General features: G+C 32.5%; 3 protein-coding genes across 6 annotated transcripts; all 3 read right to left on the reverse strand.

The window, feature by feature from the left end:
- Positions 1-365: 365 nt before the first annotated feature.
- LOC110628999 (zinc finger CCCH domain-containing protein 65) lies at positions 366-6750 on the reverse strand. Of its 2 annotated transcripts, none has more exons than XM_021775866.2 (7): positions 6317-6750; positions 4843-6047; positions 4355-4429; positions 3968-4096; positions 3062-3112; positions 1968-2108; positions 366-1827 (listed from the first exon to the last, which is right to left on the reverse strand). In XM_021775866.2, exons 1-7 carry the CDS (start codon positions 6486-6488, stop codon positions 838-840), a joined length of 2763 nt encoding a protein of 920 aa, XP_021631558.1. In that variant the 5' UTR covers positions 6489-6750; the 3' UTR covers positions 366-837. The 2 variants fall into 2 exon arrangements, with proteins under 2 accessions (XP_021631558.1, XP_021631639.1); XM_021775947.2 differs by having other exon boundaries at positions 4843-6231; positions 6317-6459.
- A 1573-nt stretch (positions 6751-8323) lies between these two features.
- Positions 8324-11206, reverse strand: LOC110618462. Its single transcript, XM_021761600.2, has 2 exons — positions 10857-11206; positions 8324-8630 (listed from the first exon to the last, which is right to left on the reverse strand). The coding sequence occupies exons 1-2, from the start codon at positions 11110-11112 to the stop codon at positions 8470-8472; spliced, it is 417 nt and encodes a 138-aa protein (XP_021617292.1). The 5' UTR covers positions 11113-11206; the 3' UTR covers positions 8324-8469.
- Positions 11207-12826: 1620 nt separating this feature from the next.
- On the reverse strand, positions 12827-16853 carry LOC110629385 (pentatricopeptide repeat-containing protein At4g28010). 3 transcript variants are annotated; one of them, XM_021776518.2, is made up of 3 exons: positions 14665-16853; positions 13924-14269; positions 12827-13492 (listed from the first exon to the last, which is right to left on the reverse strand). In XM_021776518.2, the coding sequence occupies exon 1, from the start codon at positions 16795-16797 to the stop codon at positions 14728-14730; it is 2070 nt and encodes a 689-aa protein (XP_021632210.1). In that variant the 5' UTR covers positions 16798-16853; the 3' UTR covers positions 12827-13492; positions 13924-14269; positions 14665-14727. The 3 variants fall into 3 exon arrangements, with proteins under 3 accessions (XP_021632210.1, XP_021632133.1, XP_021632059.1); XM_021776441.2 differs by having other exon boundaries at positions 13924-14275; XM_021776367.2 differs by lacking the exon at positions 13924-14269 and having other exon boundaries at positions 14665-16852.
- Between the last annotated feature and the right edge of the window lie 2253 nt (positions 16854-19106).

Consider the following 19106-nt stretch of genomic DNA (forward strand, 5'->3'; position numbering starts at 1 on the left):
GAATGTTGATGTCAAAACCTCTCAATATACCAATTTATTTGAATCTAAAAAGTATTTAAGATTGTTTCTTTTGCAAAATATGAGACCTTATGAAAATTGTGTGATCTTTAAAAACTTTACCTCTCAAACAATCTTAATATATTAAAAAATCCACGTTTCACCTCCAAAATTCAAGTTTGATTTGCATTTCTGCGGTTGATAATGCAAGTTGTTGGTGTTAGAATTAAGGATTCTAACACCAAATGGGTATTAATTACATGTTTAAGATTCTCTCATAAAAAGTGGGAAATGGAATAGCAGTATTTTAATAAGGCAGAAATGGCATGTTTGTCGCATTAAAGAGTGGGGGAAAAAGCAACACACTCTTGCAGTTGAATTATACTGGATCATATATTCATTAGTTACAATTGCCAAAAAGTTCAATTAAGAAAGTAATAAATTTCTCTAATGTTAAGAGAATCTAGTTACCATCTAAAGGAAATGTAAAGAACATCAATCTACTTAACTATATGAAATTTTATCGTCATTAATTAAACCAATTCTAAGGTAGAAAAGAAAGATTGGAAACAGTGGAGGGGGTAGTTGGCCTAACTGTAAATCATCGAGTAGAACTGCAAGAAAAAGGTGGGGGAGGAAGGGATAAGGGAAAAGAATTAAATGATAAATTGCCAACACTGACCAGGGAATAGCCTCTCTTTGGTGTGGCATTTTGGCGAGCTATAAGCTTCAAATTAGCTCCAAAATTCTCATTTTAGCTGTATCTCGATTATCTTTTCAACAAAAATGTATTTGCCGCTTCACTTAAACAGCAGCACTAGATTGGGCTTCCAAAAAGTTTTACGCTTTTGTCGAGTCATTATGTGAATCTGGGATTACAATGTTCCCAGTTTCCTTAATGATCCTACCACTGACAGCACGAGCACCAATGGGGGATTGCTTCATCTTCATTTCAGATTCAACTTTTGCTGCGAATGCAAGAGTAGATAAAAATGCCTTCTGAGCCGACTTTGGTGTTTTTTTTAACCACGGATAATCTGCAGATTGATGTGCAGAAGCTAACAAACCTTGTAGGATTGCACTTGATTTCTCAGGCGCAATTGCACTTGCTAGAACAGATCTATCAGCACATGTGACTGAATTAGAAGGCAAGCTACCCTGTGAACTACTCGTAGAACCATCTGTTGAAAATTCCCCCGATAACAAAATGTTTGATTTCAGAGGCACTGCTGCAAATTCACTTTCCGGCAGCATCTTATTCAACCCAGCTGTTGTATTTGACACACTTTGTTTAGACTCCTTACCAACTTGTATGTCATTACCCGTATGTAAAGGTGAAGCAGACTGCTTAGTCAAATCCAAATTGACTGGTAAAGATAACTTGGCACCACTATTGCCATTTAATTTCTTAATATTGGAAAATTCCCATGGTGCTTTGCCAAATGCGAGGAAATTTATTCCCATGGGTGGCACAGCTGCTGGAGTACCACGTGGACTCTCATTTGAATTTTGAATTGAGCCTAATGTTCTTCCATCTGTCTTATTTCCAACTTTGAACCCTTCATTCCTCATCAGAGATGGAATGCCTCGTGCAGAGTGGCTGGATTCAAAAACAGATGATTTCCCAGCACAGAGAAAGCTAATGCCTTTGGGTACCACCGAAGGTGGACTCATAACACTCTTGGCCACATTATGCTCAGTATTTTTGCAAGAATTAACTCCCAGAGTATCAGGTTGCTTTTTAGAATTTGAAGTGCCTGGCAAGGATTGAGGTTTCAGGTCAGGAGTGGGAACATTTGATACAGATGGAAGATCTTCCTTCAGTGGCAACTGAGAAAACAACAGACGATTAGCTAGTTAGTGAACAGCAATTACAAATATTAGGTGAAGATAGTGACGCAGTATGTGTTCAGTGCATTACAAAAGAGTATGACTGAAAATCATAAGCATCTGTAAGGGTAAGAAGGTACCTCGTGAGAAAACATGCAATCCTCACCTCTGCTGCAAAAACCAGCTGACACATAGTTAGCACATGGATACTTGGAGAGCTGATGGTCAAATGGGCAATCATCCCCTTTCAAGCACGAGTGACGTGCAAAATGACAACATGGCTGCAAAAATAACAATTGAAATAAACAAAATCAGTAGGCAAAGAAATTCTGTTAAGATAGCTATTAGCCCCTGATGGATGATTATAGGCATAGCAGCTTCCTTTGAAGGGCATCTCTAGATTGTTGCAATTTACAAATTCCTATTGCCCTCTTTCTGCAGCAATCAACTAAAATTAATGATTTGCTTTATAGCAACAGGAGAAAGTTATATCATAGAAGGTTGGAAATAAGAGGCATTGAGCAGGAATTGGAAGAAATTATAGATCAAAGATTAATGTCCGAACATTTAAGATCCAGTCTTGTTATGTACACGCTCAGTTAGATACACTCAAAGGCCAAGCATCAAAGAGAATATAGTAGTAAAATTAGGTCTCACTTTTTAACTATGGGGAGGGCAAACAGAAGCAACTTCCATCTAGCAAAGTATGTGCTTTAATCCACATTCACGAAGTTGAATGGTATTTAGAACACTTAAGGAATCCCTTGACAATTTCAAGAGCAATGCAGGAAGGAGTTCTGTAAGGAGAATGAATGGTTATTCAGGATAAATTTTGGGGGACAGTAAGGTCGTCTTCTCAAGGATATCACTTTCTTCACTGTGAATATCTCCAACCTTTGGCCATTCTTATACTTGTAAGCATTCATTGGCTATTTGTTTACAACTTTTCTACTATATTTTTATTTATAGGTGCTTATGTTCAAACATCCCAAATACTAGGAAGCATTCTTCTCTCTGTGTTCTCTAAGGCATTAATTATGCATTTCAAACGTCCTACATGCTAGGCAGCATCCTTTCCCTATGTTCTCTCAGACATTATTATGCATCCGCACCACAAGAAAAGAACTCAGAAAAGAAAGAAAGAAAGCAAGAAAGAAAACTTCTGATAGTATAATAGGATAAATTATGCAACAGGCATTACCACAAATAGAAGTACCAAGTCAAGTGATTATACCTTTGATTTTGTCAAAGGTATTGTTTCATGTGAAAATTTGCACTTCTCACCCTGTGAAAGAAAAAGGGGGAAAAAAGAGATAACAATGAATACCAGGCTAAATAAGTAAATCGGACGAAAGTAGATTATAATCATCATTAACCAAAACAATGTAACAATCTCAAAAAAAAAAAAAAGAGCAGTGGTTCTGAGCACTTAAGAGTGGAAGTCAAGGTCCATTAGAAAGCCCTCTTAAGGATGTTCCACCTAAATTACTGATAGGAAATCCATTAAAAGAAAGGATGAGTTTTGTTGGTAGAAAATCCAGTTAGGAGCACGGAGTACATAGAAATTTCCCTTGTTTGGTTGACATCAAGAAAGGAGGAAAGTATAATAGAAGGATTGCCTTATATTTGGGCATAAGGTAATTCATCCGAAAACAGGGCAGAAAAGTAAAACCCGCAAGGGAAAAAGGTTACTTTGAAATGAAGAGTCAAGAGGGTCTTTTTTGTCATTATTCCATATAGTCAAGAATTTTGTAGATTATAATTTATAGTTAAGGGGGAATTACAATAAAAAGCAATTGACAGAACATTTTAAAATTTAGAGTCAGGTGGACTATCTAAGAATGCAAAAGCCAACATAAGAACAATACATATCCCACGAAAGCTAAAGAAAGTAAAATATCACACACTGGTAGTGCCAAACAATCACCAGAGCTCAACATCATTTTAAGGATAGGCACAAGTGGTGTAGTTTATCAAGAAACCATTTCCAAAGTTGCCCATAAAAATTAAGCTCCTAGCGGTTTTTGGTTATATGACAGAATGCCCCTTTGCAGCAGACATTGAAGTGACTGAAGCAATTCAGAGATCAATAAGAGATTAAAGAGAACCAAAGAAATTAGAGCACAGCAAGAATAATCACCTCCTGGCATCTCCCTCTAATGTAATGGCGACACAATGCCACAGGTTTTGGATTATGTACTGGACGTAATTTCAGCCTCCTAACACCAAGCTCCCGATTCTTTTGTGCTCGTTTCTTTCTTCTTTTTTCCTGCAAAGAAATATTAAATCAATAAAATATTAAATATTTGCTATGTTCAGAATTAGCATGAGGACACTTTAGTTTTAAGAATGCATAGAATAAAATTTTAACAGGCTGATTACTATGAGGACTTTGGTGTTTAAATGGTAGAAAGTGAAACTAATTGACCTTAAAGAAGAAAAATGGAGTATTCAAAATCAGTAGGCTACATAGAGACAAAGAAACCATTCAAATGCAACAGGAAACAGGGTAGGAAGCATCAGAAACCTTTTTCTTTGCTTTCTTTTCCTCAGAAGGGGGTCCTCGCTTTTTTTTATTCTCCAGACCAGCATCTTGATGTAGCTGACCAATAACAAACAAAACAATGGATTAAAGCTAGGAGTAAAACTTTATAATTTCATCATGATACCATTAGTCTAAGATTTTCAACTCCCCCATCATTTCATGAGTTTATGACAAACATTTATGCACCCACATGCATATAAATGTGTAGAAATAATCTCAGGAAGAGAGCCACCAATAAAATTTGGTGCGTCATCACTTAATCCATGCAAACAGTAAATAGTCTGAATAATTTTTGCAAGTAAATGGAAATAGCATACCCAGACACAACCTCATAGGCTATGGCCAGGTAAATGGCATAAAGGGGATTGTCTCAGTATGAAAGCAACATAGCCTGTCACTAAAATACGCTCATAGTCAAACAAAACAATCATATGAATATATATACATATATATTGCAAGAAGAACCATACCTCATCTTTACATGTGTTTTCTTGGCGTCCAGTTGCTATTTGATCTGCATTTCTGGCACATGATGCTGAATCCTTACCTTTATTTGCTCCCTTCACTCCACTGCCTTTCTTTAGCTCCTTAGTTCCACAACCTTTCTTTTGTTTCTTATAGCCATCTGGCGCTTCAACTAATATAGCATCTCGATAAATAAATTTACGTTTATAGGCCATCTCATTTCTAATATATTTGGTTTCCGCTCCTCTCGTGTCACTCATATTTTCAACCATCTCCAATGTAACAGAACTGGACCCAGAATCCTTTTTATTCGCTTCTTTCTTGTCATTGGAAGGGAACTTATTTCCATCTGCAACATCTTCAGAAAGTTGCTTCTGCTCTTGTGGCACTACTTCTTCAGAAGACACATCAACTAAGCTGCCACAGACCTGAATCTCACCTGAAATTTCTCCTTCTTCCATTTCACCATCTTCAATCATATGATCAGAAGAACACACTGCATTAATAGTATAAACTGATTTCCCTGATTCCATCTCTTTTTGCTGCATCACATGACTGGCTTCCAATTGATTATTTCTCAGTGAAGAACTATTCTCTTCATGGTTATCACTTAATTTTGGAACTCCGCAAGTTATACTTTTATCCAAAGATGAATCTATAGTGTTAAAGGTATTTTGACTTGATTGAGCTTTGTCAACTTGTTGCTGATCAACATTCCCAAATGCCTCCAGAACATCTGGTTGAAAATCCAAATGTCTTTCTACGTTATTAGAAAATGTACCCATGACACCACCATTCTGGCTCTCATTCAATGATGCGGTTGCAAAATTACAAACGTTGTCAAAACTAACTTCTTTATTTCCTTTTATCACATCCTCTAATTCATCCATTATCCATTGTTGCAACTGCCCAAACCCTTTACCTTGTAAACCAGTTTCGTCGGTATCATCAATTACAGCCACTGGCAGGTCCCTTTGTTTAGATGGATTGTCATCTTCTTCTACTCTCATCATATTCTCTATCTCATCAATCACTGCCTTTGTGTCACAAAAACCTTCTTGGAAGCCAGCAGGGTCAAAATTCTCATTACACGACACAGTAGTTTGAGTCGCGGAATTATTTGGATCCATACCATAAAAAGTGGAAACCTCAATATGCTCGCAGACATCTTTTTCAGATGCTTCTCCCGGCTCATTGCTCTGATTATATTCTACCCAAAAAATAAAGCAACATTGAAATTAACATAAAGCAATAACAGAAAGCACTAATCTCACACACTTGTATGCTGCCAGTGCGATGGTGATGCTTTGGAGAGGGATTCCCCTTAGCAACTCCAAGCAGAAAAATCAAAGCAAAAATTTTGCTCTTATATTCAACACCGTAACAACCTACATCTAGTAATTAAAAGAAGAAAAAAATCAGCATTCAGAAATAATTGCACCTAAAAAAAGAAAAATCAAAGAAAGAAAGCGAAATTACCTGGCTGTAGCTCCTGAGGGACAATTGGGGGGATTTCACAGAGTTCAGGATGTTTATGGCATTGGGATAGAATTTGCACCAAAGTATGATAGGTTTTGCTTTTGAGATGCGATTTATGATGAAGTGGACAATGGAAAGGAGATTTCGGGGTCTCACTATGTGGTTTCTCCATTGGGATTCGATGGAGTGTTGTTCCCGGAAAATACTAGCGGAAAGAAGCGAGAACTCGACCGGTGGATACTGGTGAGAAATTGCCGTAAAGGAGATAGAAAGAACGATTTCGGTGATATAACGGCAGAGAAGTTGATGATCGGTGAGGTAGTGAATGGCGGTGGCGGGAGCGCAGAGAGAGTAGAAGGTTCTCCAATATAAACGATGTCGTTTAAGCAATCACAAATTTCTAATCTGGAGTCCTAGTTCCCCGGGCCATATTGGGTTTTCCTGCTCACTTAGAATTGTTATGATAAATTACTATTAAATCTCTCATCTTTAAAAAATTGATTAATTTATTTTTATTTTAAAGTTATTTAATTAAAATATTTTTATATTTTATAAAATTTAATTTTTTAATTATTTAGTTGAAAAAAACATGTTCATCATCATTTTGAATATTTATACAGTTTAATCTTTATAATTTTAAATATATTTATTATTTAATTTTTATAATTTTAAACATTTATATTATTTAATTTTTTAATTAAAATTAAAAAAATAAATTAACTAATAATTTTATTTTAACGAAAAATAAAAAAAAAATTCCATCTTACAAAATGAGACATGTTTTTGAAATAAAAATAAATCAATTAATTTGAAAATTTTAAAAATCTCATAGTAATACTCTCAAATTATTACTACACCTTCCATAAACTTTTAAATCTATTTGTTTTTCATATACAATTTTTTTAAAAAAATATTTGATATAAATTAAAAATAAAAATTATATAACATTTTATATATTTTTTACTCATATAATTTCATTATTTTAAAATTTTTAAAATCCATAAATTTTATAAAATTTATTTTTGAAATAAGGCATAATAAAATTTGAAAAATAGGCTAATTTATTTAAAGAAAGATACATTTTTAATAAAAAAATATTTTTTAATTTTTTTAATCAGGTTACCAAACCCCTAAGTATAATAGGGAAAACCGCTCACTGTGGAGTTTTCTACGCCATCGTATTCAAAGGCTCAATAAATTGGGATTTTGCTAGTGGGCCACGTCATTTCGGGTCAAGCGGTTCAAGTTCCAACGCTTTTTTATATTTGTTTATATATAATTTTTTATTTCTTTTCTCAGTGTTAAACTTTTTTAACTTTTTAATGAGTAACCTGGATGTTCACTTGCATTTTTTTAATTTACTTTTTAAATTTTGATTGTCTTATTAATAAGATATTTTTTTTTTTTTTATAAATATATATTTTAACAAGATAAATTTAAAAAATTCAATCTATTTTTTTAATAATTTTTTTTTAAACTGGTATAAAAATCAATATAAAAACTAAAAAAAAAAACAGCAAATTACAAAAATTTAAAATATCCAAAAAAAATGTACAGAGCATTGTGCAGTCAATCATATTTTTATATATCAAACCTCAATTTTGAATTATTATTTCATTTCTTTGCCTAATTTATTTTTTTTTAACATATTCAATAAAATGGAGAGAAGATAATAAGGGAAAATAATAAGTATTGCCTTTTTGTTTTCATTCCTTAATAAAGCTTATTAAGAAAATCTTAATTATTCACTTTTAACATACTAATTTTTAAATAATAGCACCATAAAATTTTCTTTCAAACTATAAATCGATAAATTTTAGATTTCGTTTATTTATGAAAAATAATTTGTATTTAAAAAGTGAAAATATTTTTTAATAAAATAATTTATTTTTTATTTTTTAATTTTAATTTAAAAAATAAAATTTATTAATAAATTTATATATAAAAATCTTAATAAAAATATAAAAAATGACTGGCTTTCAAGAATTATTTGAAGCACACAAAACATGAAAGATGGATAAATATATATTGCCATTCATTAAAGTTCTGATTCTTGCTACTGCAGCAACTCAGTTTTTACCTGCTTATTCTACATTTGTATCCAGCTCATGCTGCATATCTGCCTGATTAAACTCTCTTTTAAAACTGCTGAGTTATTTCCCCATTTTGTCCACTAAAGCTTGCAATTTCTTTATCTTTTCCTTTTGATCTTCTACTTCCGACTTCAATTCCATTATCTCTTCCTTTTTATGATTCTTTATCGTCTTGTATTCAGGCATTGATCGTGTGATAATATCCACAAATGGACCTCCACCTGACAAATTAATCAAGGACCAAAGATTGTCTGATTAAAAAAGAAATTGAAAATGAAAAGAAGCACCGAGAAAAATATCGCCTGATAATTTTATTATCTCAAGACAAAATGAAAAAGTTAGTCAGTACAACAGTCGAGAAGCCCTATAGGACAAAAAACTAAACAGTCCCTATAAGTTTATAAACATACCAAACGAGGATAAAAAGAAGAAAGCAAAATTACAAACAAGTCCTACAAATATAAAGGGCCTTTTAGCAATTGTGATGCTAAGGGGAAATGGCAACCTTGTTTGTTTGGCCTGAGGACAAATATAGCATTCGAAGTCACTGTTTCCGGTGAATTGGATCCTTTGATATGTTATATGTTTGAGTTTACTAAAGGAAGCATGTCCTAATCTATCATGCAAATCAATCACATCAACAACATGCATCTAGACATTAGATATATCAGAAAGGCTTTCTTTATTAATGGGAGTCTTAGAAAGCATGGTATTTACAAATGAATGTAAATCAGCAGGCATCAATTGAACTGCTTAAATTAAGCAATTTTCAATTTCAGAAGACAAAAAGCTTAATTGATTCAGTTTGTATAGACATGCTTCTTCCTTTCTACAAGGACCACTCTCTTAATAAGAGAGTCCCGTATTATATAACAATTGGAGCAAAAGATCAGATTTAGAGAAGAGGTATATAGATTAACTTACTAACTGAGATAATATTGTAATTAAATTTTGGTATAAAGAGAACATTGTCAAATTGAATGCGATTAGATATAGTAATTGTTCCTCTATGGGTGACCTTAAGGGAAGGTCCATTAGGGAGATGTACAAAGACAGTTTTATCAAGTAATTGCACTGATTTAAACAAAGATTTATTAGATGACGAGGTCAGTAACTCCAGTGTCTAGTATCCAACCAACATTATCACAAATAGATGCATAACAAATAGTTTTCAATTTAAAAGTACCTGTAAAGTCCATGTAGCTAGGATGAGAAGCACTGCCAGGATAGCAATTTGATACTTTGGTACTAGCTGTAAGGACTGCTTACCTTTGGTTAACTTCGTAACCTCCCTATTGGAGTGAATTGAGCATGGCACTCAACTCATCAATCTTCATAGTGGCATATGATGTTTCAAGAGGATTGTAACTCTATCTTCAACGGCTGCCACTATCTTTGACTCTATTCCTTGTGTTTCTATCTTGTCTAAAACACTATCCTCCAGCCTTATTTTTAGGCTAATACCACTCAGGGTACCCTATCAGGCCATCCATGTCATAGTAGGAGCAATGTTCTTTCTTGGACTCAAGCTTCTTTTGTTTCTCTTGAAATTGTCCTTGTGCTTTATTAAACAGGACTAGAGAATCCATGCTACTGCTTATGTTTCTTAAAACTTCCTTTTGGGACTCAAATTTGAGTACCATTAAATAGGCCTTGTTAACTGAAGGCAAGGAGTCCATTCCAAAGACTTGATCCCTTACAGGGCCATAAGCATCGTTTAGACCCATGAGAAACTGCATAAATTTGTATAAATTTGTTTCTATTGTTAATCTCATCAATAGCCTTAAGTTTGCTTCTATAGTTAATCTCATCAATAGCCTTAAGTTTGTTCCTATAGTTAATCTCATCAATAGCCTTTGATGCACCATGCAAGGAAATAGGTTCCCATAGACCCTAGCACGTCTCATAGTCCCTTGAGTCTTGTAAAATAGACTACAATAAAGACATTATCTTGCACAATCAAAGAGATTTTCCTATGTAATTGATATATGCCTATTACATTTTCCGAATCTTTCGGTGATTTTAAGCCAAGGGTCACGAGCCAAAGCAGTGTAGATGAAGCCATCTACTAGATCTTTGGATATTGAAATCAATATCCAAGATGACCATAAAGTAAAGTATTGTACCTTCTAAAAAATGGTTCCTTCTATGAAACCTAACTTCTCCTTGGTTTGTAACTGTTGAAAGTCCTTTATACAGGGCTGAAGACAAAAAACTAAACAGTCCCTGTAAGTTTATAAACATACCAAACAGCAACAAAAAGAAGAAAGCAAAATTACAAATAAATCCTACAAATACAAACAAATAAAATACAGAGAATCTTAACAAATATCAAACATCCCTAGTTACAGCATCTTTGCAGAAATTGCAGATCAAATATTTAAAAATCAAAAAGATCATCAACTAGGTCAAAGTCAAAAAACAATTTGCATTACATGCATGCTTACCAGGAAAAATTTTGAGACCTTCGCGACAGGCCAAAAGAGCAGTGTTCTTTGCGAAGTTGGTGGCAAATTGGCCCATCTTAGATCGAGTATCGTGGTCGTGCAGGCTGTGGCTTAGGTTTTGAACTGCGGCGCTCCTGACCTTGGTAAAAGCATCAGAGGCGTAAGAAAAAGAGGTGAAGCCGAAGTTGTTGAGAGGCTTTATGGCATTTTGATTCACTGAATTGGCTGTTGAAGAAATGTAATCCCAGAGCCCCATTTTTCTGCTTTTACTCCAGTGGAAGTGAGTAAACGGGCATCGATAGCTTGCTGTGCTTTTAAGCCAAAAGCCCTGCTGGTTACCGAGGTTTAGCGTGAAAAATACCTTTTCTTTTTTTTTTTAACAAGTTAAATTTATATTAAAAAAATTATTTTATAATTTATTATTTTTTATACCCAAAATACATTAAATGTAATTCTAAAATCACCTTTTAATACTTTTTTAATATATTTAAACTTAAAATTTTCAACTCTAATAATAATTATCAAATACCATTTAAATCAAGTTTTATTCTTCAATTTCTGATTTTCACTTTAAAAAAAATAATTATCAAATAAAAATTATAATTTAACAAAATATTTATTTATGTACATTTATTTACTTTACAACTCACATAACATTTTAAAAATTTTTAACAAAACATTTTTCAGTTTAATTTTTCTCCTTATCATCATAAATATTAAGAAAAATTAGTTAGCGTGTGAGTAGAACAATATTTTAATTTTAGAATTTATACTATGGATGAAAAGTAAATATTAACTCCATGGTGTCTCCGTTTTTTTTTTTTTTTTTGTTAAATAATTTTTATGCTTGTATAAACTTCTGATATTCTCTTTCATAGATATCCCATTTGCTAATAGCAAAGCTAACATTACTTTTCCTTTTTCTGAAACTTATTATCAGCTTAATAACAGCTAAGAAATTTAATTATCAGATGCAAAGTTGGGTAAAAATTTTCTGATATAGGGTTGTTCAGAGTAGGTAAATGGTAAAGCAAAAGCGATGGCGAGTTTGATAAACACAGGGCTATAAGGCACGGATATTTGCCTGGATAATTTTTATCTGAAATCACCTAATTTTTAATGTATTAATCGGTTTTTTTTTTTAAAGCACAGTTTTTTTTTAATTCTTTAAATTTTAATTTATTTTCATTAAATTTCTTTTTATCTATTTTTAAGTTAATATAAATAAAAAATGTATTTTTCTCTTCCTTTTATCATCCATTTTTTTATTTTTTTTTCTTTTTTCACTCTCTTTTTCCTTGTAGATAAATAGAAATAAAAATATAAAATAAATAATAAACAGAGTTTTTTAATTCATGTTGATCTGAAACCTACAATTATTAATAAAAAGAAGTTTAATAAAAATTTAAAAAAAAAATTAAAAATAAATTAAAATTAAATAATTAAAATAAAAATACATGATTTTAGAGAAAATTACCCTATTTATCAGAATCTTCTCTTTTTTCAGAGATTGAAGGTTGATATACGATCCAAACGATTAATTATTTTTTTATTTTTTTTCTTTCTTTATTACTATTAACAAATCAAACAAATCTCATGTAACAAATCCAACAAATAAATCACAGAACCGCTTTCAAGTCCCACATCGATATTGAATAGAAATTAGCGATCAGCCCACAACTTATAAAATATGCATAGACAGCCAACTGTTCATTCACCTTTTACAAAAGAATACAGAGTGCTTAGCGCAAACAACGGCATGCGCCTAATTTTGAAGGATTCTCTTCCTTTGAAGATGAGCCCACACAAAACTTTCTCAAATATTGTTTTCATGATGAGGAACATGATGGCTATTTAAGTAAGAGCTCCACTATATATTAGCTTATTTTTATGTGCCACTTCAACAAGAAGCTTATTATTTTCCCATTACTATCAACTGAATTAAAAGCGAAGTATAGATATCATCTAGGTACATACTAAAAAACACATTCCTTCCTTTGTTTATATTCAAAATCCAGACATTTACAATGACTAGATGATGCTCAACCAGCTTAACTTTCTGCCAAATGCATAGGGAAAGAACAGAGATAATATATTATCTAAATTTCTGGGAGATGCAACCAAAATAAGACTGCTTCAGATGGCGGTTTGACAAATAATATGCCGCTTTTGTTCTATCCATTTCAGAATAATATCCAGCATCTACACGCAAGCTGCTTCGTTAAGCTTACTATGAGCTACAAAAGCCTAAAAGGTTTTGCCTCACTGAGTATAAGCTTTAGTTGATGCTATTGCATTGCATATAGCTGTTTGAATCTCTTAAAAACAATCTTGACCTTCCTCTCCATTGGAATAGCTGCTTATGAATTATGGCATTGATCTTGAATCTCCCTCTTCACTTCCAAGCATTTCTACTTTGGCTGCCACAATTGTTGTGTCTTCTATAGTCATTCAGATGCATCTGAACTCCACTTATCAGGCAAAGGGAATTGTTTGCCTTTCTTTGAAAGACAGTTAACTTGATATGATCATCACAAAGAGCCCAGGATATTGCTACACTGACCCAGCGTTAAGATGGACAGAATCTAATCCCATCAATATGATACCAATCCAAAATCCAATCTCCTTTAGCCAATCTACACCAAGAAAAAGACGCAATTAGAGAAGGCTGTTGCTTTTTCCCAATTATACCATAAAACACCACTGAATGACAGTTCATCAAGAATTCAGTTCTTCTCCCTTCCCCTCCAACAGAAAAAGTACACCCAGTAGAATCATCCCTATCATCAATGATGCCCTATATTATACAGTTCATATCTGTACGTTGAATAATTTTACAACTATCCCGAAAATGAATAATTAGATAATCTAATTCAATCACTAGATTTGAAAAAATATTCAAAACATTACAAAGATAAGGTAAATAGGTAATTATACTTGCAACTAGTCCTATAGTTTAGGTTTCTTTAACATTGAATGAAGATGGTTCACCTTATCCAAGTTTTTGAAAGTAATCTCTCTGGACCCTTCCTCAGTATCACTGAAGATAAAATTCTATTTTACTTACCATCGCCTCCCCATTAAAATAGAAAAGGCACAAAACTGAAGAGCCTGAGCTTTCTGCTCTCTTAGAACTCGTTCTTGATGTCAATATGGAAGAAAAGGTGTATGAGACACTGCATTAGTTGCGAGCCACTGCCAAGCAAGTTACAGATTCAACTGTTGGGAATATTGAGGATTGGTTCAATTCTGAGGATGTTTAAAGAGCGGAGAGGACAACTCAGACACAAGCAAAGTAATATAAGGAATTCTGATGGGAAGCGATGGTTGGCATGGGTAAGAGTGGTTGAGGAAGGGGCAGTGTAGATTGCCAATCCAGAAGAATCCCAACTCCACCAGAAGATATATCACGACTGTTGCTTCACAAGTTGTTACAAGGAGCTTGTCAATTAAACAATCTTATTAAACACTATTAGGCATGATAATAGGGTAATCCATACATTTGTATTTTCAAACAATTGGACAACCTTGCCAATTCAGGAAAGTTAAATAGCTTTGCCATTTTACAAAACACAATTCTCTCACCTACTTCCTACAATGCTGAACTTCCTAAGCCTAATGCAGCAAAACAAATAAGATCCAAGTGAACTAAAACAAACTAATAAGACTCCGCCACAATTATATGGAAACATTTATAGGCAAGCCCAAATTGCAGAGAAACTTATATGGATGAGGTAAAGAAAATTGAAGGCCAAAAGCGATAGGGGGGTAAAAATTAACTTAAAACTCAAAATAATATCGGATTTACCTTAGGGAGAACCATGGGGGATATGTTGTTGCCCAAGAAAATTGTTCTGCAGATGGGAAAATATTAAGTAGGGCATACTTGAAATTCTGGGCTACATTCTTGTATTTTCATCAACAACTCATCGCAAGAGATGCTTGTCCCTTCTGGTATTTCTGGGGCAAAATTTGGCAAAAGCTTCACTATATCAGCACCCTGTGAACTATAGCACAGACAATTCAAGATGGTATGTGTCGTCGTTGAGTCAATAACAACTTTCTCATCTGCCATTTGTCGAAGCAAATTTATAACCTCTTTCATTTCACCTAGTGCACCAAAACCTTTAAGTAATGAATCATAGACATGGATACTTGGCTTAAAGCCAGAGGAAATCATTCTATCAAAATATACTTTAGCCTGTTCCAGTTGTCCGAGTTTCGAAAACCTATTTATTATTATGGAGTAGGTAAATGCATCAGGAGTCAAACCCATTTGAAGCATCTCCATCAGTAATTCTTTGGCAGATTGAATATCCCCTGATTTCATAGTTCCATCAATCAACGTATTGAAAGCGATGATATCTAATTCATAGTTTGAGTTCCTCATTTCTTGAAACAACATCCTTGCTTGCTCCAAGCTGCTCTCCTTGCACAAGCATGCCATCAACATATTGTAATCAGACAGTGTAGGTCTAAGCCCAGAAGCTCTCATTTTAGTCAAAAGTCCTTTTGCAACATTAAGCATGCCCATTTTACAAAATCCAGAAATCAGGGTGCTGTAGGTAATTGAGTTTGGAACAAATCCCAACTCAAGTATGTGTTTCCATAGTTGCATAGCCTCGTCAATTTGTCCTGCTTTTATATATTCCCCTATCAAAATATTATAAGTTATCAAATTACCAGAGGTCCCCCTCTCAATCATGATACGATAGATCTCAGCAGCCTCATCAAGCTGATCTTCCTTGCACAGCCCTTGAATTAGACAATTAAATGTAATCACATCTGGCTCGATATATTTTCCATCCTTCAAGACTGCACTAAAAAGTTTCATTGCCTCATCAACCTTACCAGTATTGCAAAGTCCCATCAGTAAGGTATTATAAGAAACCACATCCGGTTTCTTCCCCTTCTCCAACATCGTTTCAAAGATTTTAAGAGCATCACCAACAAGACCTTCCTTGCATAGTCCACTTATTAGAACATTATATGTTACAACACTAGGCTCTTCACCCTTTTCCAGCATCAATTTAAACAAGTCCATAGCCTTAGTAGTCTTTCCATCTTTGCAAAGTCCAGAAATCAAACTAGTATAAATACAAACATCAGGGCGAATCCCACTTTCCATCATTGTATTTAACATAGCAGTAGCTTCTTTCCACTGCCCAATCTTACAATAGCCATCCACAAGCACACCATAGACAATAACATTAGCCTCCAATCCCTTTCTTTTCATCTTCTCTAACAAATCCACAGCCTGTCCTACTCTGCCATCCTTGCAAAGACCATCCATCAAAGTAGAGTATGTAACTACGTCTGGTTCAAAATTTGTTCCCTCCATCTCAACTAACAATTCTAAAGCATTTTCCAAACGCTTCTCCCTGCAGAGTCCCTTCATAATCGTACTATAACTAACAATGTCCGGCAAAACATGACTCCTTTTCATCTCGCTAAATAAATCCAAAGCCTTACAAACTTCACCATTTCTACACAATCCCTTTAACATCAGATTCATAACATAGGAGCTAACAACAAAACCACGCTTTAGTATCAAACCTAATACTCCAAAAGCAAACTTGATCTCATGGGTATGCACAAAACAATCAATTATACGACTCAAAGATACAAAACTAGGCAAAATACCCGCGTGGGTCATCTTGCTATAAACAGAAAAGGCCAATTCATAGTTTTTAGATTTTACCAGGGACTCTAAAAGATAATTACAGGCGGACTGAGAAGGCAAGTCGCTGGAATCTATTGCTCGGTGAAAGAAAGAAACAGCTTCAGTGAACTGAGAACTGGGTGCCTCACAAAGAACTCTCAATTGAACTTCTACATCAGAATGCAAAGAGAGGGACGGAGACCAAGAGAAGAGCCTCCTGTCGCATCGAAACGGGAAACAATAGTTGGCGTATGAAATGGAAAGTGATCTTTTGATCATTTTCTATCGAGTACTGAGAAATTTGGGGTGGGTGGGGGGGATAAGATATAGTGTTGTGGCAATTCCCTTATAACAATAAAATTGGATTAAATTGACAAGGTTTAGGGTTTATCAGAGCGATGAGTTAATGAACAATAACTATGATTTATCATTTAAATTTGATCGATCAATTCAAATAATTTAAATATTTTGATCAAATTAGCCTTATATTAAAACAGAACTTTAAAATTTGACACTATTACTATTTTCATTGTTTTTACTTTATATTTTTTATTTATCAGCTAAAATAATACAAACATCTCAAAATTTTTATTTATTAAATAAAATAACTTCAATTTTTTAAAAAATTTCATTTATATTTTAATTTTTTAATATTAAATAATTATAAAAACAAACTATTATCAAAATAGCCATACATTCATCTATCACATCCTTAAGTAAAGTACAAAAAGAAAAAATTAAAGTAATTAGTAATTTTTTTTTTACCATTTTAATAGAATAAAATCTAAAAGATTAAACGAATGATAATAAAAATTAAAATAATAGGTAAGAGATATTAATTTAAAAAATAAGATACTTGACAAGACATGAATAGCTGTTTTATTTTTTAAATTAATTTTCTTTATTTATTATTTTTTTTCTTTATTATTTATTTATTTAGATTTTATCATTTCTTTTTACTTAAAATTACAAATAAAAACTTTTTCAGATATTTTGGTAAAAAATATAATAGCTTATTTTTCATGAATTTTAATAATTATATTATCGCTTTTCAATATTTAAATATTAGAATATAAATATAAATTTATAAAAAATATTTAGTTTATTTTGTCAAAAAATAAAAAAATTAGAATATAAATATAAAATTATAAAAAAATTTAAATTATTTCATTTAAAAACCTAAAAATATAATTAATGAAAAATAATTTAAAAAACATACGCGATGACAAGTGATATTTTTAAATTTTGATAACATAATTTGAGTCATTAATAAAATTATGATAAATGTTAAAAATTTAATTTAATTATCTAAAATTAAAATTTTATAATATAATTATAAATTTATCAAAACGTTTGGATTAATAACTTCATTACAAAAGAAATTATATCACTTAATAAAACTCAATCAAATTAAATATTCAAAAATATCTTGTCGTTTAATATTTAAATTTTAAAATATTTTATAATTGCAAATGAATTTCCTATGGACATCACAACTGTAACTTTAGATTTTACTTGTAATCGGAATTTCGGAATAAATTTATATTTTTCTCTCATCTCAAAATGATTGTTGTGATCATTGTGAAAGTATCTCAACAACGATAAATGTTTTGGCATTTACAAAAGTGTTTCGGAGCTCTGAGACAAATTTGTAATTAAAAGTATATTAGATATTTCATCGTGACTCACAAGTTTTTAGACCGAAATTCTTTGTGAAAATGGAATAGTGATCTTAGGTTTGGCTTTCGTGTTTGGTCATGGGTTTCTGCAGTGATCTTGCTGCTCAATAGTGGAATAATATTATCGGATTCCAATTATCTTATTGGACTTGGGAGCTATGATATTACGGAACCTGCTACTGATATTAATACGATGTGTTATACTAAATCTATTCAAATTGATTATGGGATTCACTAGGCTGTGAGCCGAGACTTTTATCGTCAATAAGTCAGAGGAAAATTGAAACAGTTTGAATAATTTAAATAATTTTTGAACTCATTTTTCACTTAACTTAAAATTATTAATTTAAATTATTTAATAGTTTTGCGGTAACTATTATATACAATTTAAAATTATCGTAATTTTTTATAGGACGCGATACAAACTGGCAGTTCAAATAAGCAGCTGATTTTTACAAAAATAGGATAATATTCGTTAATTTGAATGTCTATATAGCCTCCCAACCTGTAAAAATTAAAGTAAATAAACGATTAAAAGTCGAGTTGGTTCAATTATGTATATTAATATCTTAATCTCTCTTATAATATTCTTTTAGTATATATAAGGCTAGAAACTTGTTTTGAAGAGTAAATGACTCAATGTCTGAAGCAAAATTTTAGAATATGTAAAAATTTTGAGGTTATTGTAGATGGCATTGAGAAGAGCACTGTACAAGCCCATGAAAATCTCCCTCCCTGATTAATTTGAAAAAACAAACGAGTAAAATAATTTCTCACTTTGTGGTTTTTGCAACTTTTCTATTCAATACATCAACAAAAAATGAATAAACATGTTTATATATAAATTAACCGTTGGACAACAACCACAGAAAGCTAAAAACAGAAGGATATCAAACATTTTTTTTATGG

Source organism: Manihot esculenta, chromosome 1 (genome assembly GCF_001659605.2).
Source record: "Manihot esculenta cultivar AM560-2 chromosome 1, M.esculenta_v8, whole genome shotgun sequence".
NCBI lineage: Eukaryota > Viridiplantae > Streptophyta > Magnoliopsida > Malpighiales > Euphorbiaceae > Manihot > Manihot esculenta.